The sequence below is a fragment of the Coturnix japonica genome, chromosome 15, assembly GCF_054131305.1.
Source record: "Coturnix japonica strain WE chromosome 15, WE-NBRP24, whole genome shotgun sequence".
Lineage (NCBI taxonomy): Eukaryota > Metazoa > Chordata > Aves > Galliformes > Phasianidae > Coturnix > Coturnix japonica.
Window position 1 is genome coordinate 4705750 of NC_140677.1, and position 21942 is coordinate 4727691.

The 21942-nt window shown below is 48.0% G+C and overlaps 1 protein-coding gene across 7 annotated transcripts in view; it reads left to right on the top strand.

Annotated features, from left to right (window-relative positions):
• The window catches only part of FRMD4B (FERM domain containing 4B), a 99563-nt gene that overhangs the window by 21972 nt on the left and 55649 nt on the right, over positions 1–21942 (top strand). Inside the window, exon 1 of one of the 7 annotated variants that reach the window (XM_085516234.1) lies at positions 2550–2805. The exons of 3 other annotated variants lie outside the window; for them this stretch is intronic. Coding sequence is in view for 2 of the 4 variants with exons in the window: in XM_015875311.3 (XP_015730797.2) it covers positions 11938–12099 (162 nt within the window). In the remaining 2 variants the exon portion in view is untranslated. Of the gene's footprint in view, positions 1–2549; positions 2806–11648; positions 12100–21942 lie in introns of those variants that run through there. 3 more of the 7 variants (XM_085516231.1, XM_015875311.3, XM_015875309.3) reach the window with 3 other exon arrangements.

Below are 21942 nucleotides of genomic sequence, written 5' to 3' on the forward strand. Positions count from 1 at the left end.
TCTCCCTTGTTTAGGTGTGCAATTGGGACCGTGGTGGCCCTGAAAGAGCGGAGAGTGGCTTGTAAAATACAGAGGAAAATCATCCTGTTAAGGTTCTTTTTGTGCTGTTTCTTTTAAATTATGTTCCTTTCAAGTCTGAGAGCAAATTTTTTCTGTTAGGTACTGGTTCATCACATCTTGGTCTATAGCAGATCTGAATTTGGTCCACCAAAAAGACAGTGGTTGGAGCAGCATTGGCTGCAGGGGTTGGGCTCTGTGGGACTGGGCTCAGCTGCTGTTTGAGAGATGGGTGGATGGGGAGCGGCTCCAGGTGACTGCAGGGAGCTGTGGGGCAGGGTTCTGCTCCCTCATGTAATGCCATCAGAAAGAGGTCAGTCTGAAATACTGGATCTGATTAAGTCATGGTAGTAGCAAATCAGTCCCACTGGAGGTTGTTGAAACCTCATGGGGAGAAGTTTCGGTGGGGATAGTGATTTAAGGGAGTGCATTTCCTAGTAGTGTAAGGACATGATCTAGTAGATGCGATGGTTGGATGCTCTTAGAGGTCTTTCCTGACCTTAATGATCCTTTGATAACAAATTGTGATACAAAGTCAAGAAAATAAATACATGAGATGAAACAAATCTCCCAGTGTTTGGACTGGATCTATAGTTGCCTGTCTAGCACAAAGGAGCTCGGCATGTGATAGTGTGGGCATTCTCATGAGAGATGGCTGTGGTTGGTGTTCAGCTGGTGGCCACGGGGAGCAGAGCCAGCAGCCCCTGCTGCTTTCTGGCAGAGGGTCTCTGGTGGCTGCTGGGAGGCAGCAGGAGCCCAGTCTGGCACTGGCTGCCCTCTAGCGTGCTGCTGCCTGCAGCAAGGCACTGCAGGAGCAGAGAGTGTGCTTGCCATTGGTGGCCTTTTAAAACTTGGGAGCAGACTAATCCTCTAAATCTCAGTTTAAACTGATGCCCTGTTTACCTCGTAGGAATCTGAGTGCTGGGAGATTAGTGAATGCTAAGCAGGTGGTGATTTACATCTCACACCCAGAGAGTATTGTGGGTTCGGGGAGGTATGGAGGCTGTGCTGTTAGATGTGGCCCTTTGTGTTGGCATACCCCTGCCCCATGCATTTTGGTGTGATCTGCAGCACTTCTGGGCTGATCTGTGGGAGGAAGAAGGGCTGCTGCAGGTGTAGGGCAAGCTTCTGTACAGAGAATTTCTCAATGTGGGAACGTTGCAGGGTGACTTTTGACACTTGCTGGTGTGAATCAGTGCTGATGGCTCAGTGCAAAGAAGGGTTTGGCTTCATTTCGGTAGGTGAGATGCATGCTGCAGGTTGTTTGGTGTTTTTTACATCCCTTATTTCTCCGGCTGTTGGAATGTTGTGGTGTGTGTAGGGCTGAGAGCAGTGCGAGTCCTGTCTGACAGCTGCAATTACTGAGCTGTGGCTGGCAGTACAGCAATCCCACGGGGGCCACGAGCAATGAATCCAGCTCCCAGAAAATTGGTTAACCTGAAGGATGCCTGCATGGCACTGGAGAAGAGTGCAGACATGACTTCGATCGAGAAGATTGGAACACTTGTTGCTGGGAAGCACTGTTGCTCCAGACTGTGTCAGGGATACCCAGGGGTGTATGGGGAGGGCTGGGTGCGCAGGGTTAGAGCTTAGTCAGGAGGTGTGTGTTTAAGGGACCTGCTTCAGCCTGACTCCTGTAATTAAGGAGCATGTATATATCTGTACCTTGGAAACACTTCATTCATTAATCTAATGTTGAGGAGAATTATGCAGAGATGAACTTAAAGATGTAAAGGAAGGCTGGGTTTGCATCTGGAATGAAGCGAGGCATGCAGCAGCTGTAGTTGTTGGAAAGGAGAGCGCCAGCAACACGAAGAAACTATGCCATGGTTCCAGCTATGCGCCAGTGTCTGTGCAACATACCAGACTGAATGTGTAGGCAGTTTGCAGATAGAGGCTTGGACAAGGGAGGGCACTGCAGGAGACAAAATGTATCCCTCTAAGAATGCATGAGGTTTCATGAGGGCAAGCTGATTTCTTTGCTGTGGATTCCCACGGAAGATTTAGACTAAAGCTAAGTGGTGATAGAACGAAACTCTTACATGGGAGTGAGAAGTGAGGGGGTAGGCAGATGCAGGAGATTGCAGTCCTGGTGCTGATGCCAATCAGTGGACGCTCCTCTGGTGGTGAGGCCGCATGGAGGTGTTTTCAGATGGTTTGAGTTCTGCATGTCATGTTCTCCAAGTGACATGTTCTGGACTCTGTGGCCAATCAATGTGCTCCTTTGGTTGTGAGCACATCCTTGGGGTTGCGTGGGAAGTACGTAAATGACTCCAGAACAGCAGCAGTGCTTTAATGGTAGGGCAGAGATGGCTGAAGTGCAGCAAAGCAGTCACATATTAAAAATCTGGGAGCAAAGGGAAGAGTTTGCCGTTAACGTGAAATCTGACTCTTGCTTTGTTTTCCTTTGGTCACTGAACATCCCCCTTGAACGTGGCTGGGGGAAAGTCTGAAATCCTGTAAAACCACTTTCTTTTTTGTTTTTTTTCCTCCTTCCTTCCAAGGCAGGGCAGGAGCAAACAGCTCGCACACCTCCTGCCCTGTGGGCCCTTACAGGCTGAACCAGTTTGCCCATCTCTGGGTGCTGTTGGGGAGGTGCCTGCTCCAGGAGGGCTTTGCAGTGGCTGCAGCTGGGCTCAGGGCACCAAGCAGGGTCTGATACAGTGCTGAGGAGTTTATGGAGCAAGGCACGGAGTGAAGCGTGCAAGCAGCTTTCAGCTCCGGAAAGTACCTGCCATCAGCTCTCAGGTGAGAGATTGAGATTGTTTGCTCTGAGCATGAGAGACTTCTGTTGTGTGTTCAGTTCTGTTCCTGTGTCTGGAGGTGTTCCCAGGAGCTCAGGAGTGCCTTAGCACAGAGGGTGTGAGGAAGCTTCTGAGTGTCTTTGTATTAAGTACTGCAGTAGAGGGAGCAGAGGGCTCTGCAGGCTGTCTCAGCCCTGTGGTTCTGCACCCTGCTGCTGGCACTGCACTGAGCTCCTAAGTGCTTTGGCTGCTCTGAAGTCTGCTTCAAATCCACATTGGGATTTCCAAGGCTAATGGCAGGGACTCAGGTGTTTCTTGGCACAAATCCCTTATGCCCTGGTCTAAAGGTAGGGAAAAGCAGGCTACTCTTCTTCTTCTTCCCTCATAATGGATAATTTGTGGATATTGAGAAATGGAATTATTGACATGAATGTGCTGAGACATAAGGCACGAACAGCTGGAAAATGTGCTTTCTCCTGCTGTACTGTGATGATATGTGGAATTGTCGAGCTCTATTCACTAGGGCTGGAGCTATGAGCCCACCCCAAGCTATGTAAGATAGCCTGGGATAGGGAATATCCCCCGTGTGCCATGGAGGCAGGTGACAGATCCCTTTCTCTGGTGACAGACATCCTGCCCATCAGCTCAATGCTCCTCGAAGGGATATATGAGTAGATCCCTGCTGTGGCAGCAAACATATTGAGGAACAGATGGTGCTGTGCTACAACTTTACCTGCTGCAAGGCTAATGCATAACTCAGCAACACAGAAACAGGCATTGTATTCCAGTGGCTGCTGTATTCTGGTGAGGGTTTGCATTTGATTTATCCCTTTCTCCTGCTGATTGCTAAAGGATTTTATACATAACTTTTTTTCTTCCCAGAGGGTTTGGAAATATAACATCAATAAGATTTGTGATGGAATCCCTGAATTTATTCTCTTTGCTGTTTCTGTGCAAGTCATACCAATGAGTGCATGCCATGATGTGCTGAAGGAGCTCACAGTGGGTGTCTGGTGTCCCCCCCAAGCTCAGTGTTTCTCCAGCTAATGCTGGAATGATTTTTAAGGTTTGAGAAGCAGCTGTATAGAGCAGAGGATAATGAAACAACCTGTTTTCTGCAGCAGACCATCCTTCTTCCTCCTGATGCCACATGGAGGGCCACATGCATTGGTGTTCCTGGTCTTGGTGTGACTGTCCCTTTCCCTTCCCACTATGTGGGCCCTAGTGGGCATCCTTTCCACTAGGATGGGAGCAGGGCTCCTGGGAGCAGCCATATGGCACTGAGTGACCTCTTGAAATGGGCAGGGGAAGGGATTTGTGCCACCACTTCACCCATTAATCTGAGTGAGAGTAACAGTGTGGTGTTTTTTGTTTTTTTTTTCCCCAATGCCTATTTGGTCTTATGGCTGCAGAAAGGGTCTAATATGAACTCTGTAACTCTGTTTCCAAGCATCCTCTTCCTGCTCCAAATGGCTTCCTTTCCCTGGCTGAAGCTCACATCATGGAGCATGGGAAAAAAGCATTTTAATTTTGCACTCTTGGCAAATGAAGAATCACGCCCATGAAAACAAATACCCGTTAATTATGGCCATGAAATGCTGATTGAATCACAGCTCTGATAATGGCAAGGGCAGTTTGCAAGCCTGCTTCGTATCCCAGAGGGGAAAAATAGAAATGAGAATTTCTTTGAGGAAGCTTTCAGCCATCCATTTACAAGTTTCGCTGCCAACAGGTACTGCTCAGTTATGGCAGTGTTTCCATTTCAAGCATGAGAGGGGGAATGAAGTTATTGCCTGTGCTAATTGTTAACAAATGCTGAACTCTCACTCGTGCCCATTAGAACAGGAATAGCATTTCTGGGTGTAGGAGTGGTTGCGTGTTGACCCCCATTGGGGAGCACTGCTGCTCCCCCTCCCACCCCTCTCTGCCCTTTCTTCTTGTTTTTCTCCACCCATTGCTCTATGAAAGAAGTCAGGCTACTTTGTTTTAGCTCTGCAGTTGCTCTGCACCTTGTAGGCTGGGCTGACCCCCTGCACCCACATCCTCACACTCTGCTCTGCACCAGCTGAGATTTGGGATGTTCCCACCCTGCTGGCAGGGCTTTGTGTCCAGCACCTGCACAAATCCTGCACTGGAGGGGTGAGGTCTCTCATCCAAGGGGCTGACTCAGCTCTGCAGCCCCTCCACATTTCCCCTCTTGTCTTCCTCCTGCATTGTGCATGGTTTGGTGCTTCCGATGTCACCACTCCCACCACAAGCATCTGATAAACCCGCTGCTGGCGTCACTTCTTTCTCTGGGTGCTTTTTTTCAAAAGGCAGTGAGGTGGGAATGCTGCTCCTGGTGCTTGGAGGGGCTCAGCTTCCAAGGACACCTCTGGAAGGAAGCTGAAATGTGGTTTAGGCATTGTGTGTGCCCAGGTGAGTCCTGGGGGTGCCACCACTGTGTGGGTTCTGATCCACCTTTCCATATTCCCAGGGGCTGGGTAGAAAAATCACAATGCTTTTAAAATAAAAGTTTTAATTTTACTATAATTGCTTCTTGGCTGGCTTGAGTGTTTGCAAAAAGCCCCAAAAGCCTGAGGAAGGGCAGGGCAGTGCTGCAAGGCAGCGGGGCTGTCGCGTGGCCAACCTCGCTGCCAGCCCGCTGGAGGCTTTCCATTGCTTTCAATGGGCTTTGGATTGAGCCCATGGCATGCTGGCTGTTTGTTTTGGAGGTCTTCTGAGGATAAAAGCAGCCTTTAAATGGCTGTTCTTTTGCCTTTGGCTCAGTTGCTCCCTGCGCCCCATCACTGGGTGCTTTGGATGTGTCCCTGCATTCTGAATGGGTGGCAGCTTGTGCGTTCTGGAAGGTTTGCTTTGGTCTTTCAGCAGTGTTTAGTGCCCCGCACAAGCAATGCAATCCCTCTCTGGGGAGCTGCTGTGTGCTGCCTGACTTGGTTCGTTTTCCATGGTCAAATGGTGGGGTAGCACCAAGGCTCACCATCAAGAGACATACTGTTTGCACCAGAGCTGCCTCACTCCAACAACAAAAGGCACTGATTTGTCACCTTCCAAATTCTGGATAGTTATCCCCTTTCTTTATTTGTCCAGAACTGACCAATGTACACTGCATGGCTATTTTGTTAGTAGAATGAGGCACTAATTGCTGTAGCAGCAGATGATACATTATGAAATTTCTTTGCTTTCTGCCTCCGAGCAGAATCACAGCAGACCTTTGTTCTCAGGAAGTGCTGCTCAATGGCAGTGCTGGCAATGTGTTATATAGAATTTATGACTTACCAATTTTTCTTCTATTTGCTGATGTTCTTCCCACCCATTTGTGGTTGTCTTGCAAAAATTGGCCATGAAGATGTGCAGCTGTCTCTCATAGAGGTCCAAACTGATCTCACCTGTGACCTGTGGAGCACATGCCCATGTCTCATTGTGTTGGATCAAGCCTCAACCAAATACAGCACAAGGACAGTACTCTGCAGCATGATGGAGCTATATAGTTGGATCTTGGTGGTTTGGGTTGGGGGCTGGGAGAGGTGTGGGCTGCTCGTGCCATGCTCTGAACTCTGTCATTGGATGGGGCTGTGTGGCTTCAAATTCTGATTTTAATGAGAATTCATATCAATGTTGGTACTGTGACAAGAATGGACTCTGGGTTTATGGTCTGAAATTGCAGGTGGGGAGGAGAAGCACAAAGGTGGCTGAGGTGGTCTCGTTGTTCATATTCCTTAAGATGCAGCGATCTGAACTGTGACATTCTAACACATAAGGAAGGACAAATCCTCTCCTGGGTGTGTGGCTTTCCTGGGCTTTTGGCATGACCCATGAAGTCTGATCAAGGGCAGAGCATTGCTCTGAGTCATTATTTTTTTTTCTGGAGGCTGCAGCATCCCAGGTTACTCATCCTGAGAGAATGAATGCACTGAGGGTATAATTATCATAGTTGGACATCATTAATTCTCACTATTTTAAAGGTTCTTGTCAGGTGACTGATTGGTTTGGGTTGTTATTTTTGTCATCCTGGCCCTGTATATCATGTGAAATGCTTAATCTTTACTATCCCATTTATGCTTCCTCTTACAGCACTGTAGATCTCTGCTGAGTACTTAGGTTAGGTAGTAATTCTACCCCATTTGCCATGGATTAATGAGGCTATAAAATAATCGTAAAGCTGGGGCAGCCCTGGATTTTCACACTCCTCACGTATTTGTATCTACCAGAGTCCTTCACTTAACATCATTACCTGATTTCTCTGTGCTTCCCTTAATATTCCTTGCTGAATTTAAGTGCTGGGCATGCCGGCTTGCTTTGGGCTGCAGCAGGAGCTGGGTGATGCTTACACCCATTGTGGAATAACATCATGGGGCATAAGGGAAGGCAAGCAAAGCAGGTTGGGAACAGTGATGCCCATCACAGTGACCTCTTGGTGAGATGGGTGAAGGAAGTAAGATGTTGAAAGCATTCTGTGCTCTTGTTCCCTGTTGGTTTTGGAAAGGTGGATGTATGCAGCTACAACCTGCAGGAGTAGAGGGGCAATGTGGCTTTGCTCATCTGTCAGCCTTCAGAGAGCTATGCTATAGAAACTGGGTGACACAGCCTCATGCTGATAGGACAGTGGCAAATGAAGACAATCCCAAGTTTGTGGAACTGGAGCACTGGCTGCTTGTGATGAACCTGACCTGATTCTATAGTGCCAGGTACGTGGGTATGGGATGCTGTTGGAGGAGTCAGGCTGTGAGTGCTTTAATCACTTGAGCAGTTAAAATGCAGTGGCACTTCGTTTCTGACATGAAAAGATAATTAGCTGACTGTGGGGTAGAGACTGCGGGAAATTTGTGTTTCTGGCACAGTGCTGTCTTTAAAAATGTGTGTCACTGCTTTATTGCTATTGTAGAAAAACATACATAGAGAGAGGAGGCAAAAAGACAGCACCTTGTCCATGGTTTGGAAAACTGCTGTTAAACCAGCACCTTAAACTGGCAGCAGAGGGGAGAGGCTCTGTCCTGCAGGTGTGAGTGGCTCAGGATGCAGTTCGCTGTCGGGTTTGGCAGCCCCTTGGCTTGGAGCACATTGGTTTGAAGAGCTGGAAACCCATGAAGTGCCTGGTGGTGCCCATGGAGAGTGCCTTTCTTTAGCATCTCTCACCTACCTGCTCCAGATAGGTCCATCATCTCCTCTTTCTAGCTAAGAGGAGGACAGCACGATCCTGCCAAGTAGCTTGCATTTGCTTTCTAAATATGGGCTTGATAATGTGAAAGTTGGTAGTCAAATCTTTGGAACAATTGATCTATTTCTGAGAGGTGCCCAAAATTCATGCTAGTTTAAAAGATGATGTACATTACAAAGATCTCTGGATTTTTTTCTAGTAATCTCAAGGAATGAAATTGCTTTGCAAACACCTTTTGCCAGAAGTCGATTCTCTCTTCAGAAACTCTCAGTCAGGGAAGGCTGGATTACAGACTTATCCCATATGCCACTGCTGCTCTTTAAGCATCTTACGCACTGGGAGGTTACAACATCAAAGAGAGGATGGCTGATGACTACTTCACTTTATCTTTATTAAGTTGGTAATTAAGGGCCAGAGTGTAGCAGAAATGATTTTTGAAAAGTCACTTCATCTTTATTTGGGGTTAATTGCATTAATCCTCACAGCTTGACAGGCTTCTTACAAGACAAGAATTTAAAGAAAGAGATCTGAGTTAGGACTTCCTCAGTGCTGAAGCTGCATGGGTAATCAGGGAGCACAGAGGGGCTTGGCAGTGCCCTGCAACCACCCCAGGATGCCAGGACTCGAGGGTTTGGACTCATGGAGTAGAAGTAGAAGCAGATATCCATGCAGTAACTTGCCCAAAGCAGAAGTGGTTCTCAGGACTCTGCAAGGGTTGTCTCAGTGGTTTCTTGGTCTTTGCTGCACCTTACCTTGTGCTTTTTAGAGGATTGAATATTGGTTCCAGTCATCCTTAGACAGCGTAAGAGAAGACAGGCAATGGACTAAAGCCATGGTCAGGGCTTAAAGCGATGGCTAGGGCAGACATTTGCTAGCCCTTACAATTATTTGGTATATCTTCACAATAACTCACTTTTTACTGCTGAAGACGCTGAGACCAAAAAGAATCAAAGCCTTAATGTCATTACCTGCCACCAGGGTCTGGCTGCGTGTCCTCTTCTGTACCACTAATCAAGTAGTCTGTATCTAGGGGCAATGCAACTTTGTAGATGTCACAGGAAACCAATGCTTTTGTCCTGTGGTTTCTCAGGTAGATGAATTATGTATCCATGTGAACTTTGTATGAGGTACCTTGAAAAGAAAAGCAGTGATTCAGCTACCCTCATTCCATTCATTGTGGCACAGAATGTAACATGCAAGGAGGGCTGAGGATCCCTCTGAGATCTTTTCCTATTACATTGGTGAACCTTTGTTCCCTTTTAGCATTTATTATTCCAGGAATACACTCAATAATACAAAGAAAAGCATGAATCTGCTGCACATCATGTTTTCTATCCTGTTAGCAGTGTGCTCCTTAGATTCTTGTTCTGTGGGCTTGTTCCTTACCAGAAATGAATACCTTGTTGTTCATACAGCTGCAGATCAAATAGATTTGTAGTATCTCTCTGCCTTGAGAGCGGTACATACATCTACAAAGTCTTTTTCTCAGATAGCTCTTTTTTCCTCATGAAGGTTTGGTTACTGCGACCTTTGAAAGCCTTTGGGCATCCTATTGGCTTTCCCATAGTGAATTTTCTGTGATCTTTATTCTCCCTATAACGAACATGAATATCAGTAACGTGCTTCAAATTAAAACACTTGAAATCACATTCTGAAAGTGGAAGTCCAGAAGGCAAAGCAACTCTGGATGGATGCTTCATCGATCCCAAATTAAAACACCAATGTTCTGAATTGCATTCAGCTTTTCTTTGTATTATCAACTCTGCACCTTTGTGCTTTGGGAGAGCACTGTGGCTGAAATGAAGCTGGCTGGGGCTGTCCCAGCAGCACAGCAGGATGAGAGGCACAAAGTGTAGCTGCCCCATATACAGGTGTTATTTAAAAATACCATGGATTGTGCCACAGTTAAAAAATCCCTTGCGTTATAGCAGAGGAGAAAATTCCCATATTTATCTTTTTCCTTATTTAGGGAAAAAAAGGCATGAAAGACAACAAGCGTTATAACTTCTCAGAGTGGCGCGGTTTGATTTTCCTAGCTTAGGTTGAGGCCATTCCCTGTGCTGTTTCCTTAACTATGAAGCTGCTGCTCTTTTTGTCTAGAAATGGAACCTGAAAATGACAAATTTGGATTTTCTTTTTTGATCTGTGTTTAACTTCGGCAATGGCTTGACCACAATACACAGATGCCATGGGAGGTGCTCCTGACAGCTCTTTGAGCAGTGCTATAAGGCTGCAATTACCCTCAGCTGCCTGGTGTGACTACACCTGGTGCCACTGGCCTCTCCCAATGGAAAACCAAAACTTCTCATTTTGTACATCCTTACTGATATTCCAGTGCCCTAAACATAGTATATAGAGCAGTGATGAGTAACACCCGAGGTGCAGGAAGCTTTTCTTGTGTCCACAGGCTAAGACAGTGTTGAAAGGAGCAATGAAACTCTTGAGATGGGTGTACAGATGCTGGATTTTAACTGCAGAGCCTGAGTTCTGTTATAACAAGTTCTGTCTCTGCCCTGGATCAGTGGGAAGCTGCTGCAGGCTCCAAGCCATGGTGCCATGGGTCAGGCAGGGGGAGCACCTTGGTTGGTGTGAGGCAGATGAGGTCAACCTTGCAGCATAGACCCTGAGACAAGGCAGCTTGGTCGTTTTTAAGCTCCTTTTTTCACCCTGGTGTGGAAATAGTGAGGAGAGATATTGCTTCATAACAGCTTCAGATGTTTGAAATAGTTGTCATAGTCTTTCCTGCATTGAGGGCACATCTGAGATGTTTAAACTCCCTGGAGCTGCATTGACACTCAATACCAGCACCAGTGTGGGCTGCTTTTATCCACCACACCATTCTTGCCCTGTTCATTTCATTGCACAAGGCAATGGGGTTGGTCTGGCTGGTGCTTTTACCAAAGTCTGCTCTTTGTGCAGTTCCATCAGTGAGGTGCTGACAGTCACACACACACACTGGGTCACTTGCAGCTCCGGCCCCAGAAAGCTTTAGGAAACCTCAAATCCCGTGAGGGATCTTAAAAAGGTTAATTGACTTTTGACATCTACCCAGAGCTGCTCCCCTTGGCTATTGCTAGGAAAGAGCTCATGAATGAGGGGTGCGGTGTGCTGGTATTAACAGCTTCTGCCTCAGAAGGGCAAATTGCCTGGGAGTTGGTATAAGATTAAGCATCAAGGCTGTGTTCCCTCGTGGGCTGTTAGCTCCGTGTTTATTCTCTGTGCTCTGTGCACAAGGAGCTTTGTTTTTCCCATGCAACAAGCGCTGTGTCAATGGAGCTGTGTGAGTTGTGTAGGAGAGCAGCACTGTCTCTTTGGCAGGTGTTGAGATTTCAGCCGGTCCGAAAGCAAACAGCAAGCGAGGTGTCTGGAGCTTTGCACTTTTGGCAGCTTCTGTTGCCCAAGCTAAGGAAATCGGTGCCTTCATTCTGTGAGAGCTGGGCTGATCTATTTTTCCCCTCCACTTGTCATTCCCAAAGGTGCTTTTTAAAATAGGATTCCCAGGGAGAAAGCACTGACAGCTCCGCTCCCCGCGTGGCAGATAACGAGGTGTCAGTGCGATCCTCCCGCTGGGTCCTTTCCTCGGAGCTGAGCGATGCGGACGAACGCACAGCCGAGCTCAGCACGGGGAGGCAGCTCCCTTAATCCCTTAACGGTGGCGTATAAATGGGGTTGTTGTCAGGGCACATGGCTAAAGGGTTAAAATTTAATTAGAAAACCTGGTGGCAGCTCCCGGAGCTTAACGGAGATTTGTGTAAGCCGCTCGGAAGGACAAGGCTGCTGTGTGAGCTGCTGGCGGGGCCGGGCTACTGCAGCCGCTGGCTCTGGGGGCATGCCTGGAGCCTGCCCAGGAAACGCCGTGAAAGAGGAGTTTGTTGGGAGGTTGGACGCTGCTCTCCGCAAACCCTATAAAGGCAGCAGGCCGGCATGCCAGCTTGTTAAACGCCCAGCCCGGCGGGACGCGGAGGTGTGCTGGGCACCATGGCTTCGGTACTGATGTGCGGGGTGGAGGACCTGCTGCTCGGGGGCAGCCGCTGCGTTTGGACGCTGACGGTGACGGCGCTCCGGCGGTGGTACGCGGGGCGGCTGCGGGCGTGTCGGCAAGCGCTGCGGGCATGGTGCGGCCTCGGGGACGTCTACCAGGTAGGGGACACCTGTGGAGCTGCCATTGGGGATGGGGGTGTGGGGTTCTGTTTGTCACAGCAGGATATTTGCAATTTGCATTGCAAAGTGGTTCTGTCTATGATAAATCTTGGTGTAAGTGTCGCTGGGCTATTTGTTAGTTTATTATGGATATTTCCAAGCTGCTCCTTCTCTCTCTCTCTAGTGTTCTGTAACGTGGGGAGCTACAGAGCTCCCAGCAAAACTGCTCTTTCTCCATAACCATCAAGGCATCACTTGCATATGTAAGCAGGGCTAAAGGGACATCTGTACCTGTGCAATCCCAAAGAGACCTGTTGCTGTTTAGCTGTAAGGCATGCCCAGGTGCAGGTGTGCCCAATGGTGGGAGAGCGACTATACAACTGATGGCTCTTATGGTGCTTGAATGTATCTTGGATTGCATGCAGATGAATATCATCTGAATATGGGTTGTGGATAGTTTGGGAATGCATAGCCTGGCTGTTCTCCCTCCCTGCTGACCTGTCCTGCCCCACCAGCACTGCTGGGCTGGCCAAGGACCCACTGGCAGCAGCTGAGCTCAACTCTTCAGCTGCTGCTCACCAATGGCTGCCTCAAAAAGTGTAAAGATTCTTCTAAGGCAAAGTGGAACTCTGACTCTGACTGATGTTACCGTCTCCTTGTGGCTTGGGGTGGGGCTTAGTTTGTCCTTTTTCTGCAAGTAGCATCACTCCCCTGTCGCTATGGGGATGTGAATATAGGCAAAATAAGGAGATGGGTGATGCCAGGCAGTGCTTGTGCTGGGTGGGGACCTGGATGCTACCCATTTCACTGCCCTGTGCAGCTCTGGGCTGTGCCAGATCCTCTCTGTGGTGGGATCGGGCAGGAACAAAGCTGCTCTCACATCTTAATGTCAGGAATTTCCTAGTAGTCATTTTGGGGTGCGTTAAACAGCGATGTCTAAAAGAATGCCCTGCAGCTCTTCCTTGGGTTGTGCAACACATTGCTTTTTGTGCTGAGCTCTTGGCTCTTTGCTGTTTGAAAACTCTGGTGGGATCCCTCCTGACACTGGTGGCAGCAGAATGAGCACATAGTAGTTGGTGTCACAGCCCTATAAGAGGAATAAATTATTTCTGGTTTTGATTTCATCCCCCAGGGATGTGTGTGATTTAATGGTTTGGGGAACAAGATGGAGCTTTGTGTGCAAGGGGTGTGCAGGTGGGGTGATACGACAGGTCCTTGTGTTGCTGTGCAACCCTGAGGGCTGCAGTTCCCTTTCATCTATGCTGGGGGTTCACACAGCTTTGGGGGCCAGGGCTGTTTTCAGGTGAGGTGACACTGAACAGATCTCTTCCCTGTTTTAATCACCACCAAATTATTGTGGGGTAAGGAAAGGCAGCAGGGCTGCTTCTCCCTGGGCTGGCAAGTTTTCCTTGAATATTAAGTTGTCCTTTGATAAAATGCTTGCTAACCTGATGGGAGATCCAAGCTGTGCCAAAAACATTTCCCTTTTCTCTTTCACACATCAGTTCACCTTCATCTTTTGGAGCTGCTGGCTGCTGGGTCTATCACGTGGGAAAACCTTCTGGTCCTGCTTCAATCCTCTCTGCTGACATAAAGCCTTAGTGACTCAAAGTCCAAAACCCAAGGACAGGGCAGCTTCTGTCCATCACTTTCCCTTTAAAATCAGTACGGGGAGCACAAAGTTTGGGTACATACCCACATTGGTGCTCACCATCTCCTGTCTCATACTCAGAGACCTACCCAGAGGTGGGCTTTCCTGTTTGGCTGTTGCTCTGGAGCCATGATGCTGAGGAGCTGTCCTGTTTCTCTCTGAAATAACCCCTGAACCTGTGCAAGAGGGAACTTGGCCTCTCTGAATGCTTGGGTTGTATGCCAGGGAATGTTGTCTGCAGCAGAGAGTATCTGAAAGCATGGAGAAAGCAGACTTGCAGAGAGGTGGTGGAAGAGCTGTCACAAAGATCTCCTTTGTGACTGCAGCAAGTCACTGTGAGTAATGCTGTTAGGGGAAAAAGTCTGAGGTGAGAGTCCAGCACAGAGGTCTTCATGCAACAGTAACTAATATCCTATGAGAAGAGGGAAAGAGATGCATCTTGGAGCTGTATTTTGTTGTATGTGCAGCTCTGACCTGGCACTGTGGCATGGGGGGGGGGGGGGGACAGGGGACTCTTTCCCAAGCCCCTTGTGTTGCGTACAGCAGTTACATTCAGTGCCATAGTGTCCAGGTGCCTCCTCCAGAATGAATCCCTCATCTGGGTTCTCTCCTTGCAACTTCTTAGGCTGCCTGTCCTGAGTCTAATGAACAGAGCAGTGAAACCAACTACAGTTGTTTTATATCCGTGATGTTGTTAAATGTTGGCAAAGCCAAAAACAGTCCTACTCACTTCTATAAATTGCAAGTTGGTTGACTGAGATTGTTAGTAGTAGAAATACCCATCAGTGTGCTCCTTAAAAGGTGTGGAAGAGAAACCAAGCAGAGCATTCTCAAACTGTGCAGAGTATGAGGAGACGTGATGAATGCCTGTTGGATGGGAAGCTGAGGAGGAGGATGGGAGGCATCTCTGAGCTCAGGCTATTTGGTTATGCTGGTGATTTGGCAAACAGTTTTGGCTACAGACTTGTAAATTGAAGTCATGTGGTTTTTGGGATGACGTACTTTTTAACCTCTGAAAGGTCACTTCCTCTGGGAGAAGGGAAAAGAAATTGCAGATGAAGCACAGAAAATCAGCTTTGTCCGTGTCCACGCCGTACCTGCCTGGGTGGAGCAGAGAGGAAGCGGCTGGCTGCTGTTTCCTATGGTGCTAATAGGGGTGGTTTGGACAGCAAGGAGCGCACTTCCTCTGCTGCCACACCTTCACTTTTCTTTATAAAACTGCTGACGACAAACTTGGAGGCTCCTTCTTCCTTTTTCACAATCATAAGCCAATAGTTATGGGCCAGTGAGGGGCATGACTCCCCTGGCTCTGTACTGGGCAGAGCCCAGAAGTACCATCTCAGCCTTCTCACCAGCTCAGGGCTTTCTGAAATAGCTTATGGGCCTTATTCAAGGATGCAGAATGTGCCTCTTTGAATACTGTATATACATAGTCTGACCCAGTGCTGTGATGCCTCTTATATCCCACTGGTGAAGTCCCACTGTGATTTTCTCATGGCTGTGGCTCACAGGGAGCCTCTGCCTGGAAGTTAAGCTCACTTCTACATGTTTAGTCTTCCAAAATGCACTTTCCAACTATTACTGCCAGGCATATTTCCACTTGAGCTCATAGAACAGTGTTTTCTGTTGGAGTTTGTTGAAACAAAAATATGATTTCTGTACTGCTCCTCCCTCTTCCTCGGCAGACAAACTCCATAGCCAGACTGAACTTCACCTCATTTCCTCCAGGGTGTCCCAGTGCCAGGTTCAAACAGTGCCTTCTATTCACTGCCTACCCTTGGCCCATACGTCCGTGTTTGTATTCAGCGTGACGCAGCTCACCCAACGCGTTGGATTTCAAATGTCGCCGGCGCCACTTTTCAAAACCCATCTCCTGCAGACGTATCACCACACAAATGTTCTGGTATAAATCACCATTACAGCATTCTGCAGAGTCTGGCAGCTTGCACTGGCTGAGCGAGAAACTTACGAAAAGGCAACTTAAAAGTATGTCAGGCTCACGCTGCTTTTTTCCGCACTTCATTTCTGAGCGTTTAGCTTTCTATCGCTCCTGCTAGCATTGCCACTGTGCTTCTTGGCAACCTCGTATGGACTGTCCGTGTGCTTAAAATAACACCGTGCTATCTCTGTCTCCTGATTTTCAGAAAATCAGGCCATCCTTGCGCAGTCTACATTGCTCTCAAAACCTCTGAGTCATAATTAGTGGTTAGTAATTCTTCTAATCTTCTGTGCAGATGGAGGCCGGTTCATTCTCAGAAGCTGCAAAGAGGATAAAGCTATCAGCACTGGAAAATATTAGCTTAAATGCCTTCCCACACATACACACGTACACTTTTCCCTGCTAATGCTCTGCCTTCCATCTAAATGTGCATCAGCTCTGTGTGTTGGGGTTGGAAAGGTGAGGCTCGTGAGGGTCATTGAAACATTGAGAATAGTCCAGATGTGTGTGGTTGTTTAGCTGTGTAAAACCATCACTGGCAATGCAAGCAACACAATTTCAGGCTGTGTGACTTTCTGGTGTAGAACGAGGCTGTTGGGCAGGTGATGCATGAGAACACTGCTGGTCCCTCATGCAGGTGGCTGGCTTGTGTGAGGAAGGCAGGAGGAGTGGCACTGGGAGAGTAAATTGTAGGTGGACAGCAAAACAAGAGCTGAAGTCACTTCGGAGAGGTGGCTGCCCTGGGGATGGGTGTTGGGTGTAGCACAGGTGTTAGGTATGGAGTTGTCAGGCAGGTGCTGGGCTGATTGCAGCAGATCTAGGAGGGTTAAGTGTGTTAATGAGGAAGAAGCCCACTGGAGTCCTGTTGGGCAGGTGCACTCAGGGCATCTAAGTCGGTGTGTTCACTAAGCCTCAGTGAAAGCGGGTAATTCCTCTCTAACAGCAAGCAAGTTGCATCTGCTCACTTCCAAAGGAGCTGGTGTAGAGAGATTGGGATGTGCTACACTCAGTCAGATCACCAACTCAGTGCCTCCAGCAGTTGGAACCTCTTTCTATAATATGCTGCCTTTCCTTTAAACCAAGCTTACCCATCTAGAAAAACTGCCTGTGGCTCAGAGCACAGCTCAGTTGTGCACTTCCATCTGTATTTGTGTATTCCCAAGGAGCTGTGTTCTTCCCCTCTGCCTGTCCCTGTCGTTCCAGTGGGGCAGAGCCTGGCACCACCCAAGTAACCTTCACGTCATGTCTCTAAGGAAAAATGACTCACTCTCTATTTTCCACCTAATTTGAGGCTTTAGATCCTGTATTTGGAGATGAACACAAGTTTGTGACTCTGAAATACTTTTCCAAAAGTGCCTCAGCTGCCAACCTTCAGTTTGCTGGTATGGAGCAGCAGGCTGGACCTGAACTTGCATCCTCGATCCTTGCAGCTCATGTGCTTGTTGTTTTTCCATGGATCTTGTGAGGCCCCACCTTGAGTACTGTGTTCGGTTTTGGGCACCTCTGTACAGAAAGGACATTGTGATGCTGGAACAGGTCTGAAGAAGGGCAAAAGGGCTTGTGAAGGGCTTGGAGAATATGCCCAACTAAAAGTGACTGAGGGAACTGGGGCTGTTTAGTCTGGGGAAAAGGAGGCTGAGGGAAGACCTTATTTCTCTCTTCCAGTATCTGAAAGATGCTTAGAGCAGAGCAAGATTGGTCTCTTTTCACTGCTGACAGGTGACAGGATGAGGGGAAATGCCCTCAAGTGGCACCAGGGAGGTTTAGGTTGGATATCAGGAAAACTGCTTTACAGAAAGTGTTGTTGAGCACTGGAATAGGCTCACCAGGGGGGTGGTTGAGTCACCATCCCTGGATGTGTTTAAAAACCATCTGGATGTGGTGCTCAGGGACAGGATTTAGCGGAGGGTTATTAGTTAGGGTAATATGGTTGGACTTGATGATCTTTAAGGTCTTGTCCAACCTGAGTGATTCTATGATTCTGTGATATTGAGCACTGCTGGGACAACTCTTGGAGTCATGAGACAATACAATAATATTAGCCTGCTCTGGGGCCATTGCTCCCAGCCCATGTTGGGTGCTGCTGTACAGGGCTGCGGTGTTCCTTTGGCATTGCTCTCTCAGTCGTTTTTACCACCTGAGGATGTGAGTCTGTGCTGTGATCTAAAAGCTTGTGTTCCTGCTGATACTGTGCAGACCAGCTGCCCACCAGTTTTTTTTTTGTTGAGCCCAACCCAAGGCTGCAGCCATGTGCCTTGGAAAGGAACATGGGAAATGCGGTGGAATGCAGTGCCTGGGGTGCCTCTTGCAACAAGGGGCAGTGAAGAACTGAGTGTATGAAGCTTGCTGCCTTGGTTGTGTGTCCCATTAGCTGGGCCCAGGAATGTCATCTGCTGAAACTTGAGCTGGGAAACTGCTTCTGAAACTGTAGCTCCATTTCTGTTACAAATTTTGGGTGAAAGCTTCTGAGGTCCTCTGCCCCAGAGTGAGCACCAAGTGCAACACCTTTGGTCAGCTGCTGCTTTTTGGACCTGGCTTTGTTTCATAGTAGAGGGGTTAACAATGAGAAGAAACAATAATTGCAGTGCTTTCCCTGTTCACCCCCACCCCTGTTTGTAACAATCGCATTTTAACATCTTGCATCCCCTGACTCAGGCTGGAAGGGCTTTTGTTTCTGACTCTGTAATCAAAGCAACAACTGCTAAGGTCACTTCCTTGAGATTATGGCAACGGAAGGAGCCTGGATCGTGTCTCCCTTCTTCCCAAGCTCGAATGTAAAGAAAATACAAAGGCTGAGTACATGCTTCTTACTGCGTGCTTCCTGGGCTTCTCCAGTCCTTTTAAACCAGCGAGGTTGTGGTTGTGGAGGTAAGAGCCTGTATTTTAATTTCTGATGCTTAGCAGTGGCAGACAATGATTATTTATTTAATTATTTTTAAACTATCATTGCATGAAAGTAATATGGAGTTTGGTGTCTGTAGGAGGGAGGACAGCCAGAAAACATGCAAGTGTCCTGTAAGTTTGCTTTGGGTGCTTTAGTAGTGCTGGCCGAACCCTTTGTACTTGCTCTTCTGACAGATGAGTCTGTAAGAACTTCTATGCATCTTTTGCACTCTGTTGTGCAGATAAGGGCTGTGTGTTTATTCTCAGCACTTACAGCTGCTGTTTCTGGTTCTGTTGTCTGTGCTCTCTCAGCTGCATTAGAAAAGTGCTAAACCAAGCCTGATGCTGCTAACTTTGCTGCAGCTGGAAAGCAGGTCTGTCACTTCAGAGTACAGGGAAAACATGTTTTCAGATGTTACCCTTATAGGCTGCTTGCAATATGATTTAAACTGAACAAAGCCCAAATTCATAAGTTGCCGGGTGGGGCAGCCAGTGCCTGGTACAGTGGCTCCTTTCAGCATGTAACTATTAAATGTCTCATCAATGAGGTCTCTACCCCTCACACTGAAAAGCCCTCCTGGAGAGGCTGGCACGGGGCTGCCAAGTGCACATAGAGCTCATCAACGGCCGCTGAGGAAGAGCAGAGATCAGAGAAGACGTTGTGCTTTGAAGCATAGTGGTGTGATTGCCTGGCACTGGGTGCTGGCTCCACTCCACCAGCGCTACCTCAACAATGCTGCTTGGTGCTGTGTGCAGCCCATGCACAGGTTGCAGAAAGCTGAGAGTTTGGGGCTTTTTTTGCTTTATTGGCTTGCTCTTTGCATTTTTTTTTAAATGACAAGAAATTACAGGTGGTTCAGATGGGCTTGTGATATTGCTTTTTTTTTTTTTTTTTTCCTCCCCCCCACCTCCTGCTTACCTCATGTCTGGTCAGGGCTGGAGTCCGGGTTTCCTGATGGGCTCCTGCCAAGCTTTAAGCAGCTGGAAAAGGCCAGAGCAGGATGAGGAGGAAGGGGTTGGGATGAAGGGTGAGGAGGGGTGGGAGGATGGATGAGTGACATGCAAGGACCGTGTCAGGAAAGGGATGCAGAGCCGCACTACATGTGCTCTGTGAGTCTCCCTTAGGTACTGCCAGGAAACCTCTTGGACTGTACAGGATCCTTTTTCCCTGCTGTTCCCAGGAGGCTGTAGAGGAACAGATCCCCCCCCACGGGCTCATTCACAGCAGTGAGTTGGTGGCAGTGACCCAGTGCTGTGCAGTAAGTGTGCCTGCAGCACTCGGTGTGCTATGCTCTGCTGAGGAAAGCAGATGTTGGATGGAGTCTTTCACTGACTTCATATTTACAGCTGAGCTGTGCTGATTCCTTCCTATTAATTTTCCTGAGTTTTAGGACTTACCATGGAGTTCTGAGGCCTGTGTATAAGTTGATTGTCCATTCTTCCCTTGTTTTTGTTTGAAATATGTTGCAGTGTGGTAGGAATGGGAACAGTGGTGCCTGCAGAATGACACAGCCTCTGTGAAGCATTTTGATGTTAAGATCTTGATTTAATTTAAGGGAGGGAACCTCTGCAGCAAGTGAGCTGTCCCTTCAGAAAGCTGCTGGCCTCTTTCCCTTCAGCCAGAAGGGTTCAGCATACCCCAATCAGAGAACTGATGCTGGTTATTCACATTTGAGCCCTTTGGGAGAGGGGAATGTGCTCAGAAGCCCTGTGGCTCTATGCAGGGAGTTTCATCATTCCAGTGACTATGAAGCTTTGCTTGTCATCCTTTGAGAATTGGCAAATGATCAGTGAAATATAGAGAACTGGAAGATTGTTTTAGATGTGCCATTCCTTGCAGTAAGAAACAGCAGATTAATTGGGGAAAGGAGACTTGAGGAAAGTTAATCAACATTTGGCCCTGAAAGCAATGCTCAGTGCAGAAGGGCAGAGCAGTGGGGCTGCCAGCAGTCGGGCTCCATCACCCCCTGGCTGAGCTGCTGCCATCAGTCAGTCTGCAGCAGCCAAGTTTGATTCCCATCTCTAGTTCATGGACTATTTTAGGAAGGTGCCATGCAATCCAGAGATCCCTTAGGCTCTGGTTCCAAGCAGTGTGTTTTATCCCGAACCCTTTGCCAGACTCTCAGCAGTGCCAACATTTCTTTGGAGAGCATCATCCAAGGGGCATCAGTACCAGTGTGTGCTGAAGTGAGTGGTCTCAGCCTGTCTCAACCTAAGCATGGCTTCAGTGCATGCTATACTCAAAGACAAGGCTTCTACAGGTCTCTGTCTACTGGGACAAGAGGCACAAGATAGTCCTCAGCCCTAAGGAGTGATGGGAAAGTGCTTGGGGTCCTGATGGCAGAATGGGACTGGTTCTGAGGGGTCTGTCTTGAAGCATGGAGGGTGGAGGATGCAGTCAGCTGCCCTCATACACTGGTGGCTATTGAAAATAAGGCAGATCCTGGCTTCTGTTAACAGCACAATTAGGAGTTATTTAAGGCAAGATCTTGGCCCTGTTCGAGTGAGCGGGGCAGCAGTGGAAAGGCGTGTGTTGCTTCTCAGCCCATCTGTGCCCATTTCCCACTGTGGGCTTGGGTGACCTATGGGCTGCTAAGAGCTGTGCCAGGCATTTTTCTTCAGACTTCTGTGGATCCTTTAAAAGGCTTTTGTAGAAATACTGATACCAAACTCAACTTTTGTTTCCTATTTCTCCTTTTCCTTCAAGCTTTGCATGACTCCAGGGGCTGGACCATGACAAGGTTTGCTCTCCCAGCAGACAACCTAAGAAGCTCTGAGGTCATCTAAAGCATTACCACTTTTTCCCCCTCACCAGCATGTAGTTCATCTCTTCCAAAGGGACAGCCTGTTGCTTTTATCTCCCTGGGATGCACCTGGTTGGTGTATCTCCTTATTGCAACATATTCTCGCATCGTATTCCCTATTTTCCCAAGCAGAGCACGTTTGCAAACATAAGCTGGCTGCTGGGATCGAGGCAATGAAGCAGCACTGATTTAAGGCAGCTGAGGATTGGATCCAAAATGCCTTCATGACTGAAGGAAAAAATGAGCCCTAAATGCTGATGAAAACCCGAGGTCAGTGTAGGGGCTTCAGCAGCAGGCTTTGAAATCTCTTAGAACCTTATGAGTTACAGAAGAGAGGTTTGGGGTAAAAAGCACCCTTACAGGAAATTACTGGTGTAGCTTTAGAGCTGGTTAACTGCAGCTCCAGTGGGGATTTAGGGGTGAAATCCTCTTTTGAGAGCAATCCTTACTGTGCCCTAGGCTCACACCTGTGCAGTGCCTTTGAGGCTCTGCTCCTTTGAGACAGACATTGAGATTTTGGGGGGCCCCTTGGCACTGTAGCTGCAGTAGCACAGATTCTTCATGAG